General features: G+C 32.1%; 1 protein-coding gene across 1 annotated transcript in view; it reads right to left on the minus strand.

Moving 5' to 3' along the window:
- Nbea (neurobeachin) overlaps window positions 1-13,179 on the minus strand; it is a 546,038-nt gene that overhangs the window by 470,407 nt on the left and 62,452 nt on the right. Inside the window, exons 7-8 of the mRNA XM_013031451.1 lie at window positions 10,890-11,009; window positions 9,316-9,462 (exon numbers count right to left, since the gene is read on the minus strand). Coding sequence (XP_012886905.1) covers window positions 9,316-9,462; window positions 10,890-11,009 — 267 coding nt within the window. The remainder of the gene's footprint in view (window positions 1-9,315; window positions 9,463-10,889; window positions 11,010-13,179) is intronic.

The following is a 13,179-nucleotide window of genomic DNA, read 5'->3' on the forward strand; positions in this document are numbered from 1 at the left end:
CTTCATATTCTTATTCTGTAATTTTTGATTATGTGAAAAATAAGTGTATTAGAAAAATGCAGACACTAGTTGGAAATTATTTAAGCTTCACAAATTTTTCTTCTTAGCCACTTTAAAGATATTCACAAAGGTGAACAGAACCTGACAAATGACTTTCTTAACACAGAAATCAATTAGCAGTTTATACTAAAAAAGGTTGATATGGGCTGGGAAGGTTGCTCAGTGGTAGGGCGCTTGCCTTGCATGCATGAGGCCCTGGGTTCGATTCCTCAGCACTACATAAGCAAAAAGAAAAAAGCTGGAAGTGGTGCAATGGCTCAAGTGGTAGAGCGCTAGCCTTGAGCTGAAGAGCTGAGGGACAGCATCTAGGCCCAGAGTTTAGGCCCCATGACCGGACCTCCCCCCCAAAAAAAGGTTGATATGTAAAAATATTTTGTTTCTTAACTTAAAAAAAACATTGAATACCAGTGCTATTTAACAGTGTCACAATAGCCATGTTAAAATCACAAGAGTTCAACAAAACAAGTTAATATTTTATTTTTTACATGGTACTATTTTATATAATGACAAAAACAAAAGATATTTGAACTGCATTAAAGGAAAGCATTGTTGGCAGTAGTTTAATTTGCTCACAGCTATGAATCTGACAATGAAAAATCGTATCCAATCTTTGTAATATCCCATGAAGTTAGTTTCACAACTGTGAAAATCGGTGTTATAGAAATGAAGATATAGGAAGAAGCAAACTAGGGCACAATTACCAATCTTTTGTCACAGAGTCAGTGTTCAATGAGTTGATAACGAAGTCATGAGTTATAATCCTGCCTCTGCCACTAATTGTCTTCTAAGTCATTTAAGTAACATGGCTCCCATTTCCTCATTCTAATGTTATAATAATGATAATTCAAATGTTTCACACTCACTATCTTATAGAAAGCAAATTGATAAGCATGTAAGTGAAGTAGGTCAGGTTGGAGATCTCCTTCACTAGACAGCATAGTTTACCTGAAAGAAACCCCTACTACTCTGCTCAATTCAATTATTATGCCATACTGACAATTCTTCCAAAACTTTAAAGAGAAAATAGAAAGTCAGCTGTTACAAAATAAAATCACTAAGTTTTTATATTTAATTCAAATACCTGAAAATACTGTGGATCACATATGTCAGGCCAGGTTCAGGCAGTTTCCTACTTGACTGGATTCTAGAATGTATTGTTAACATAAATTTAGATGCAAACCATTAATTATTAGGAATTGCACCAGGACAAAAGCATAATTAAAATTCATAAAAATAGTATTTATATTAAAAATAAAAAATTGTCCTATTTGGAAAAGATCTTTTATTCTCTACTCAGTTAAGTAGAATATAGAACATGGCCTCTCAACTCAAAACTTCACATTTTAATTGATATTCTTAACTCATTGATTAAAACTTTCCAAGCTAGAGTTAACAGTTGAGTTTTAAAAATGCCCTGGTTTAAAATAAAGGCTCTACGAGTCTTTTAAATATTTCTTTCTTTTTTTGTTTTTTCCTACTTTAGTCCATTATACTAAAATAAATCCTTGTTAAAACTTTCACCTTGTGAGACATTCCAATTTTGTGAGATACTAAAATATTTTTAAAAGCTGATCTTAAGGATCTGTGATATCTTTTGCCTGGAAAAGTGAAAGCTGACAGAAGGCATCATCCATCCTCCAGTGACAGAAAATAGCAATCCTGAGCCAGGAGGGTTGTTCTTTTGTTAGCTTGTTTTGTTGGTCCCCAGCCTTAACTTTGGTCCAGCTGCTGTCTCTGAGCACATTTGTGCTCAAGGATAGCACTCTACTACATGACCCATAGCTTCACTTCTGGCTCTTTGGTATTTCATTAGAAATAAGAATCTCATGGACTTTTTTGTCCATGCTGACTTCAAACCATGATCCTCAGATCTCAGTTCCTGAGCAGTTAGGATTACAAGCATAAGCCACTGACACCAGGCCACTGAGCTAAGAGTGGAAGCTCACATGGTATGGAAAGTGTTTAGCTTTGGAACATTTATTTCTACTCCGTTGTTATCTGTGGAAACCCTAGGGCTCTGTGGGAACTATGACAGTGCAGAAAGTATGAATGGACCATGGACATTGAGGATGCCTGATGCCATCATAAAACTACTGATTGTGTAATCGCTTAACTTGTATCTGAGTAAAGACATGGGATTCTGAATGTTTTACATTTCAGTGATCATGTCAAAGACAGGAGGACTTATTAATGCTTCCTCACACCCTGTTACCTGCCAGATGGAATGTGTTTGCTGATCTGTTCCAAGCAAACCTATACCTTCTGATCCCTTAAAAGAGGAGAATGGAATAGATTCTGTGTGTGTGTGTGTGTGTGTGTGTGTGTGTGTGTGTGTGTGTCTGAGAGAGAGAGTGCATGTGCACATGTGTGTGTTTGTGTACATATGCATGCACATGTAACAATCTTGGGTCTTAGACTCAGGGTCTTTCAGACTTAAGACTCTTCTGTCCATGAACACTTTTGCTCAAGGCTAATGATCCTACCATTTGACCCACAGCTCCACTTCCAGCTTTTTGCTGGTTAATTGGAGCTAAGAGTCTCATAGGCCTTCCTGCCTAGGTTAGCTTCAAACTACCTCAGGTCTTAGCCTCCTGAGTGACTAGGTTTACAAGAACGAGCTAAATGGTGCCCCATTCCTTCAATTTTAATTATGTCTATCAATTAAACTCAATAATGCTCATTATCACAGAAATGGTGTATTTTATCATATGTAATTACATATGATATAATATGTAATTCTTCATCTATCCTCACAGTATCTTCTGCATGGAACCAGCAAGCTACGCCTTGTTTGAAGAAATTGGGAATCTGCAGTGGCAGATGATTCATTAAACTGTAAATTTGCTGAAGTCCAGGCAAAAATTATTCATTTCCAGGTGAGGAACAGCAGCAGCACCTGAGGGACAGCTCCCTAGCTTCAGTGAGAAATCTTTCTTTCTTTCATTCTTCCTTCCTTCTTTACTTCTTTCTTTCCTTCTTTATCTTTCTTCAGTTCTTTCTTTCTTTCTCCTTCCTTTCTTCTTTCCTCAGGCATTTATCCAAAATATTGTTAATAAAAAATAAAGATACAGTAAAACCAGTTGCACAACCATGTGCACTGCAGCATTATTCTCCCTACCCAAGATATGGTCTAGATCCTCCTCAATGGGTGAATGGATGAATGGTCCATATACACAATGGAATTTTACTCATCCCATTAGAAATAATATTACAGCATTTGCAAAGAAATGGTTCTGGAAAAATTACATTAAGTGGAGTAAGTCAGGTTCAGAAATACAAAGGGCACAATTGTCTCTCATATATGAAAGCAGAACATTAAAATTTATATAAATGCTTATATTTACATTGATAAATATGCCAAGTTGTATGCAAGTGCACACAAATGTAATAAAGTATTTGTATGGGGAGAATTTAAACACTATAATTCCCTAGAAAAGAGAACTCACATTCCAAAAAATGAATACCAGAATACCAGAAAACTGGCACCGGAAAGGTAGAAAGCAGGTACAAGGGAAAGGGATAGAAGACTGAAAAGGGGACTAGAGAAAATATGTGTATAATATGCAATGCATATCCTATCAAACTGGGAAAAATGAGGGGCTAGGAAGGGTCAAGTGGGATGGGAAAGAATGATAAAGAAATAAAAAACAATTAAGATGTACTGTACTTATAAAGTGATTTGTTGAATAGTTATTCCTTTGTACAACTACTAAAACTCAATAAAAATATAAAAATTAAGTAAAATACTAAGCAATTTTGAAAGACTAGATCATTGAAGCAGCTTTTAAAGTCTGCAGAATGTAAGCCATGCCTACATATTAGTAAATACATAATCTGTATTCCCTTGTTCCTATCCTTTTAATTATGTTCTCTCTCAAACACTATCATTACCTCCAGTCTACCTTCTGAAATCCATTTATCTTCTAAGAACACTAAAAAAAAAAAAAGAAAAAAAAAACCTTCTCTATAGATTTCCTAAATCCTCTGTGGCTGGAATTAATCAGCCTAGCTTAAAACTATAAGAGTATTTGCATTATATTTCCTTGCTGGTACACATATCAACTTCTAATTATAAATATTTAGATCTGTAATTACATTCTCATAAAAAGAGTATGTGCTTAATCATTATTAATCCCTAAAGCTTAGAACACTTTCTTCAATACAATATTCAATATATTGCTAAATTTTATTCAACTGCATGCCCTATAATCATTATTATCAGTGCTTTACAAGCAAAAATGTAGAGAAGAATAAAGATTACAGTCATAACCTTAACAGTAATGACACAGATTACCAAAGAAAATCTCTCTAAATGAAATGGAATCAGTACTTCTACATACTAGAAAATTATTAAAACATTAAAATCTACAGCATACCAAGTACAAGTGCTAGTCCTATAATCACTGAAATACTTCAAATATTAAACAACAAAAACTCACTAGTGACATAAGCCAGTATCCAAGAGATATTTAACATAATGACACTAAGCAAATACTTATTAAAGTTTCATTTGCTAATATCAAATGACTCTAAGAAACTTATCCTATGAATACAAAGATTCCTAGGGAGTATCATCGAAGAATGCCCATATGAGTAGTTTATAACATATGAGAATTAAACTACAAACTCAACCAATATATGCAAAGATAAGATACATAATATATAGAAATAACTTGATTAGAAAAGTAATTATAAATTGTTATAAAGGAAAATCTTCAAATTTCTGTCCTACTACTGCCATTCAACTTTATAATAATTACAGAGCACTTGTAAATTACAGAAAGCTACACTCACTGAGCAAAAGCTCTAAAATCTCCAATAATTATGAAATTTCTAGCGTATCTCTTCTACCAATTATAACAGCTTCTTTCTCCTCGGACTTACGGAGCTTCATCTTGCACATCAACTGGTCCATGCCCAAGGACCTGTAAAGAATTCTCACAAAGATCTCATACTACAACAGTTCATGCTTTACAAGTTCTCACTCTTTTATTAAATAATTAGTTGATTAATTCTGACCCAAAGCTCATGCACTCAGCGTAAGCACCTACATGACCAACACCTTTCTACTCAAATTTTTTTGGCTATAGCCAGAGAATCAAAATAAATATGGGGTACATCTTAACTGCTTTCTTGCTCTATGTATTTTGACAAATATCTAAAATAAATATGTTATGCATTTTGTCCAGTTTTACACACAGCTTTGACTGTAAAACAAAGCTATTATTAGCTACTACATCAGAGCCAAAACCAGAAGTCAAGTTAAGTGTTTCTAAAATGAACCCAACAAAAGTTTGTAACAGGATGGTAGGTATTTAAAATACTTTCTCTTAATTTATTTTTTACTTTTACTACTTTTTAAATATAAATTCCATTATTTTAGGAGAAAGAAACCAAGTAGAGAGCAATAAAACATTAAAAATTTTAAAGCACAGTAGGATTTGTTACATGTAATTGAGGGAAGCAGAGTTGTTAGTCACTGGACACAAAAAAATCACATAAAGGCTACACAAACAATCTTAAAACTTACGTCTTGTTTTAAAGTTACCTTCTCTAAGAAGCATTTCCTAGTGCCTAAAATGACAACTCTTTGTAATAACATCAGACTTAGAATTCATAGGTTGTATCATTATTATAAGCTTAGTCAACTTTACTTTTTTTATGTTTTTCACTAAAAATTTCTCCTTTTCAAGGTAAGCTCCTTACAGTATTGCATCTTTCCTGATGGCTATGTTAGTCTTCTATGAATAAGAATAATCTAATAAATATTCTCAGAATAATAGAGTTGTGTAAAAAAAATCCTAAGAAAATAATGATGATTTTGCTTCTAGGCATTTTGAACTACTAAGGAAAAAGCCAGAGTTCACAATGAAATTATCCAATCCTAACTCTCGAGGGGGAGGGGGCTGAGGAGAGGAGAGGAGTTGGGAAGATGGGGAGGGAAGGGAAATGTACTTATTATCTTATATAACTACAACCCCTCTGTACAGTGTCTTTACAATAAAAATATATTAAAAAATGAATAAACCTCTATGGCTTCCATGTTTTATAATGAAAAGTGTAAGTTACTCAAATATGTTTCTTCTATCAATTACTTGCTTTCAAGCTCTTTTAATCTGGTTTTCTGCAGTTGTATTTTGGCTCTTCACAGTGTGCTTAAATAAGCTCTCTTTGATTTAATTTTGCTTATAGTCATAGTTCTTTGAATTTATCAATCAAATATCATTACTTTTTCAAACTTTTTCGTGACCCTTCACTTTATGTTTAGTATAGAGACCTTTCAAAGTTGCCCCAAACATTTCCATGGCCTGTTCCTTTTTCTTTTTTATCTCTCTTTTCTAACACATCTACCAAGCTATATTCAAGTTTTTTCACTACTCAGAGTCTTTTATAATTATGACATACTTTCAAATCTAAAATTTCTATTTGATTTTTATTACATAGTTCATAACTCTATATTCCAATTAAATTTTAATAATTTACCTTTAAGTAAATTTTCCTTTACATATCTTTAGAAAGAGCTCTGACAGAATAGTAGGTTACCTTGAAACTGTAATGTGAAGATTCTCTCATGATTCAAATTAGAAGTCAACTAATTTACATTCTTCATACTTTTACATTCCAACTACATAGATTTCTACTTTTTCACTCACAGTGAATGATTATGTCCCATACTTTATCAAGAAAATTGAGATTAAAATATGTGAAATATTTGGCTTTGTTCCATGAGTCAGGCTCATGCTTGAAATCCTAGCTATTCAGGAAGCGAGATCTGAGGATCATGATTCAAAGGCATCCACAGCAGGAAATGTCTTGAGACTATTCTTCTCTCCAATTAACTACTGAAGATATGGCTCAAGTGGTACAGCATTAGCTTTGGGCACAAAGCTCAGGAACAGTGCCCAAAGCTCCAGAAACCAAAAATCAAACAAACAAAAAAAAACCCACAACTGATCAAGATGTGCAGAACTCATAATGTGACCTGTAGAATTGAAACCCTTGTGCACCACTACTTGTAAACAAATACACCAGCTGCCAGTGGTACCTAGCTGCTAGAAGGCTAGCTACATGGAGGCTGAGATCTGAGGATCACCGTTAAAAGCCATCTCAGGCAGTAAAGTCTGTGAGGTCTTTTTTTTTTTTTTATCTCCAATTAACTACTATAAGCTAGAAATGGAGTTGTTTTTCAAAGTAGTAAAGCACTAGCCTTGAACACAAAAGCTCAGGGACAGTGCCAAGGCTCTGAGTTCAAGCCCTAGGACAAGCACAAAAAAAAATAACATAACATAGCATAATACAAATAAACAAAAATGATATTTTTAAACCACCCAACTGAATTTTCATTTATATCATTTCCTCCTTTGTTTCAATTCTCTAAATTTCTAGAGAAAACTTCTTAATATCAGTATTTTTTTCTGATAAAATCTTTAAGGTGCTAATTGTACTTTTGATATTTTAAGTTGGAAAATGCTAATGGATTTACCAACAGCCCCTACTATGAAAAAGCTCAGAGATTTTTTTGCTACTTAATAAAATATTATTTTATGTAAAGTTCGTAATTAGAAGTATTTTTTAAATATCTAACTTTGATATAGGTATTCAAAATATTAGAGACAGACTATTATCACATGAATACTTGTGAACAGAACAAGGTGACATGACACTATGGCATGTTTTCACAAAAAGTACAGCTAAATAACAAATTACAAACTCTGTAAAGCTGTTTGTACAATGTTTGTTCCCTTCTGAACAAAAACATTATGATACTACTTACATGTCACCCTACTCCTCTTTTTGCTGCCAAGAAGTTCCTGTCAATTTTGAACTATAATCACAATATTAGGTTTATAGTTTTTGTCTGTATTCCTTGATTTTTTATTTTTATTTTGTATTTTGTCATACTATTCAGTATTATTCTAATAATGCTTGAACAACATTAAATATTTTTATGGATAAATTGATGAAAAAGTAAGGAAGGCTGGCTCTACATTAATCTAAAACTATGAAGTTCAGGTATGTTTCCATGCATTGTCAACACATGGAAGAACCAGGATTCAAAACAAACAAAAGAACCCATATAGGAGAGAAATGGCTTTACTAACACTAATTCACTTCTGTGGCTAATGAAGCAAAAAAGACTAAATGGATACAAAAAGATAGCAAGTAAGTTCACTTTGACACAAAAATAGTAACAAGACTAGTAAAACTATTTTTGGTTATTAAAATCAGTGACAAGATCTTTTAGTAAATGTAATTTCAAGTTTCCATGTAAATGTAACATAAAACATTATAATAAGAATGATTGTGAAAATACAAAGGAAAAAAATAGTATTTTCATGGTTAGTTTTCTTTTTTATAGCACAGAACTTCCAATTAATTATTAAGCACCAAGTTATAAAATGTAACAGCACTTCAAGATGTTTATTCCCTAAAATTTACAAGTACTTAGATTAAAATGTATAATTCTCAGGCCTCAAAATTGTTTATAATTTATTTATCAAAGTACTTTTAATAAAAATCCATACGTACTACCACAGCTGAGTGCACTACACATTACAAAATCTAATTCACAAATGTGAATGCCTTTTCTTGCCTAAAGACTTAAGAGATTTAAAATAAAAAGGAAAAATATAAGTCATCCTAAGTAAAATGAGTTTTATAAAATGAAGATACTTAATATTCTACTCAGTTCTTTATTACTGCAAAAGAAAGGCAAAAGTAATTGCTAAAATTGAATATTTCATAACACATAACATTATACTATTTTTCCTTCTAAATCTTTAACTATTTTCATAATTTCAGGATATAGTTCATATAGTCCATGATTTGAGATTTTAAGTAGCATATTAAATAATAAAGGTCTGGGGATATGTTTGTTTGTTCTAAAATAAGTTCTCCTGATGGACCCTAGGCTGGGTTCAACTAATAGCACTAGCTAACTATGAGCTCAACCTTCCCGCCTCACCTTGCTTCAGTGCTGGACTTAGAAGCTTTGTACAAATACACCAGAAACAATACAGTTTTAACAAAAAAATTATTTTTCAGAATTGATAGCAAAAGTCAATTATGTTAGAAAACATTCTGAAGAATTAAATAGGTCATAAAATAGTTTAAAAATACACTTTTAGAATGAGTTTCAAGAATAGAGAAGAGTTTTAAACCACAATAAAGATTTTCACTAAATATTATAATATGCTAAACGACACTGACAAATAAAAATTTACACAGAAGCTATAATAAGATAGTTATTCTTACCTTATAACCAGGTCCTAACTGATGAATTGCAAATATCTGTGCAGGGTTGAGTGCTTCACTGAATACATACACAGCACCCAGTTGCCCACAGAATACCCTATTTGCATCAGCAGTTTCTGAAGATCCAAGAAAGCACTTGTCATAGCTCTATTTAAAAAAAAATCACACAAAAATAAATTATTATTTTGTAGTGACAGAATACTTAAGGATACCTGTTCTCATCATTATAAGAACACATAGAAATAAACATAGAAATAACAGAAGAAAACATCAATTAAGACATGGAATATGTAAATAAGAAGAGTCAATAAAATATAAAATATTTGTAGAGAAAATAAAATCAGTTAAATGATTTACATTTAAAGTTGGGCAAACAAATAACCATCTATTTTTAGACATAACTACTTTCTAAACTTTCTAATTAAAGGCAATGGGCCTGTAATTATTCTATGAAATCAAAACTTATTTTATGAAAGCATAACTAATGATTCATAATTGTTCACATTTAACACTTATTTAAATTAAAGAAATTCCATTCAACTATTAGCTATAAATAAAGAGCAAAATTTTTAAATTCTATGTCACTTTTCCATCATGGATACATTATACATGCTGTACGAAGGCATTATACAGCATTAAATAAACAAAGATCACTTAACCTGCTGCCTTACATAGAGATTACAATTGTTTCCATCATGAGGATCAAACATCTAGGAAGCCACGCTTAGGAAAACTCTTTCTAAACCTTAAAACCCTACCCATCTTCATAACAAAATCAGTCACTTCCTAGTTCTCTCCATATTCACAGGATATTGTACCTAAATTGTGATAAACACATATATCAAGTGACAGAAAGATATATATATGTGTGTGTGTGTATAAGTATACACACACATACATATATACATACATTCAGACAGACAGATACAAAATTTAAAAAAATAACAAAAACAGGGAGGCATGGAGTACAAAATAAGAATTCCTTATTAAACAATTATAATTTAACCTATAATTTAAAGTATGGAACCTAAAGATATTATGACATAAATTATGTGTTTTTGCCTAGACTTCTCCACTTTTTGAAGAATTATCATAAATACTTCACAAATCTAAGTTTTTTTTTGGGGGGGTGGGCAGTAGGGTGCTGGTTCTGGAGCTTGAACTCATGGCCTACTGTTCCTAAGCTTATTTGCTCAAGATTAGTGTTCAACCACTTAAGTCAGAGCTCCATTTCTGGCTTTTTGGTGGTAATTGGAGATAAAATGTTTTAAGGACTTTCCTACTGGACTGGTTTTGAACCAATGATACACTGATCTGAGCTTCCTGAGTAGCTAGGAGTGAGGTGTGAAGTACCAATGTACAGTTTTGTTACAGGTGTGAGTATCAGTGCCCAGCTAGTCATGTAATTATAACAGTTTTACTACACTAGATTTAAGACTTAAACTTTTCACTTGTTAAATAAACTTTGAAAATAAATTTACATTTCTATCAGATTATTCATTTAATGCATGAGACAGAAATAAACCATATACTTAAATTCACTAGAACATAGATCTTTAAATTAAGAAACTTACATCATTTGTGTTAACATGCCAAGCCATATCACCATAGGATACCAGCTGTCCATTAACATAACACCTAATTTCACTGTTCCTCCATCGATTGTAAATGTGGACAATGCTGATCATATACCACTGAAATAAAAATAATTAAAATATTAGTATATAATGTTGAGCTATTATTGCCTAAGATGCAACCATAAACTTTATAAAAACCCTATAAAAGAATGCTTGAAAAACGATAACTGATCATTTATTAGCATTTTCTGATGTTCCTTCTTCCATTTCTTTTCTTTAAGATAAAAGTATGGTATATAATGAATAAATCAGAGATACACCCCTTCCTCCCAAAACTAATCATCCTTTTCTACTATGACATAATGTGGCAAAAACAATTACATTTGTGTTCTTCATTTAGTAACAAAACTGATAATTCTTTCCTACCATGCCATAATGTGGCAAGAACAACTACATTTGTGTCCTTCATTTAGTAACATTTGTGTGCCAGGCACTTCAAATGCCCAAGGCTGACCAGAGAGACCACAGGCCCAGTTTTCCTGAAATATATGATCTAGCCAAATGGACATGCATGAGCCAAACAGATAAAAGAATAACAAATCAACATGATTGTAATTAAGAATAAAAGAACAGAATAAGCTGGGAAAGAATAAACTAGGCTTCCACTTTAACATTTATAACAGGATTTGTGTGCTTTCATTTCTACAACTAAATTTATTAAATCCACTAATTTAGATACTTTAAGTTAATAATGAATGAATATTTATTAACAACCACTGAGTTCACTTTAAGTTGACATTTTATATTTAATACTGTCAACAAAAGCAATTTAAGTGTTAATGTTGATATAAAATGATGCAAATTTTGTAATAATCTACATATTCTTAAGTTTTCCACATATAAGAATCTAATAACATCGAAGTAGCTTTCTAAAGTACAAAACAATAAGGATAATTTACAATACTTGACTAAGCATGCCATTGGAAGTTAAATTAGACTAGCTCTCCCCCACATACAATTAAAAGAAATACATATTATTCCACAGATTACACATGACACTTAATTATTCTATTTTTATTTGACCAATTAAAACCATAATAGTAATTAGGGATTTCTAAAATATTGCTTATTTCATTAATTCCTATTTAGAAAATAGTTCACTGACACTCAACAAGAACATCTGTGTACCTCAATTATTAAAAAGGTCAGTTTAGCTATTTAAATACCAAAAACATGTATCCTCTTAAGTAATCTTTAAGTTATTGCAAACTGTGTCTTTCACTTGATCAGAAAATCACAGGTAAGTGGGCTATAATTGAAATCTAAAGAGGAAACATGTAAAGGGGTCACTTAACAATTATGTTTCTAAATATTACCAAGTTGTCAGGAAGAAGCCATGAACACTGCACTTCAAATAAATTAAGAATATTTTTAGGTTAGCCCAGTGGTTCTGCATGTGATTCTAAACTACCTGAAAAGCTCAGTTTTGGAGGACTGAAGTTTAATGCCAGGCTCAAACAAAAAGTATCCAAGACCCTATCTTAACCAATAAAAATCTACGTGTAGTGGTGCACACTTGTCTTCCTAGCTGCATGGGAAGTAGAAATATGGAGATTGTGGTCCAGGTCAGTCTGATCAAAAATCAAGGTAGTATTCAAAAATTAAGAAAAAGTCATAATGCTTGATAGGAAATGGACTCATTACCTTGCTCATGTAACTTTAACTCCTCTGTACAATAAAAAACATATACTTAAAATTTTAAAAAAAGATGAGGTCAAAAAGACCCACTCAAGTGATCAAGTACCTGACTGTCAAGTACAACTTCAAACCCCATTATCACAAAACAAATGTTTATGCATATAACAGAATCAAAATTGCATATATAATTTATGCTGCCTAGGTAACAAAGAACACACAATTTTTAATATTTTCAAGAAAACTTTTAATTTCTAAATAGAATATATGAGTGCCCATTTAAGCAAAAATTTCTACATATACACAGATTTATGATAAATAGTAGATGTCTTGTATTTATTGATAAATTTATATAGAAAAGTACTCAAACATTATTCCTGTTGGTAAAAGGTAATCTCTTCTGAGAAAGACTAACAATTTCACTACCATATGCCCCCAAGTTAAACTTGAACCTGGATAGTGAGCTAGTCTTTAGACATATAGAAATGGGAACGCCTATATTCTTATCTCTGCTGAAAACCCCAGCTGAGGAAAGTATTTTACCTTATAAATCTAAACAATACAGGTACATGTTTCTCTAATTTTTTTCATC

This window comes from Dipodomys ordii, unplaced genomic scaffold (genome assembly GCF_000151885.1).
Source record: "Dipodomys ordii isolate 6190 unplaced genomic scaffold, Dord_2.0 Scaffold140, whole genome shotgun sequence".
In the NCBI taxonomy this organism is placed as follows: Eukaryota; Metazoa; Chordata; class Mammalia; order Rodentia; family Heteromyidae; genus Dipodomys; species Dipodomys ordii.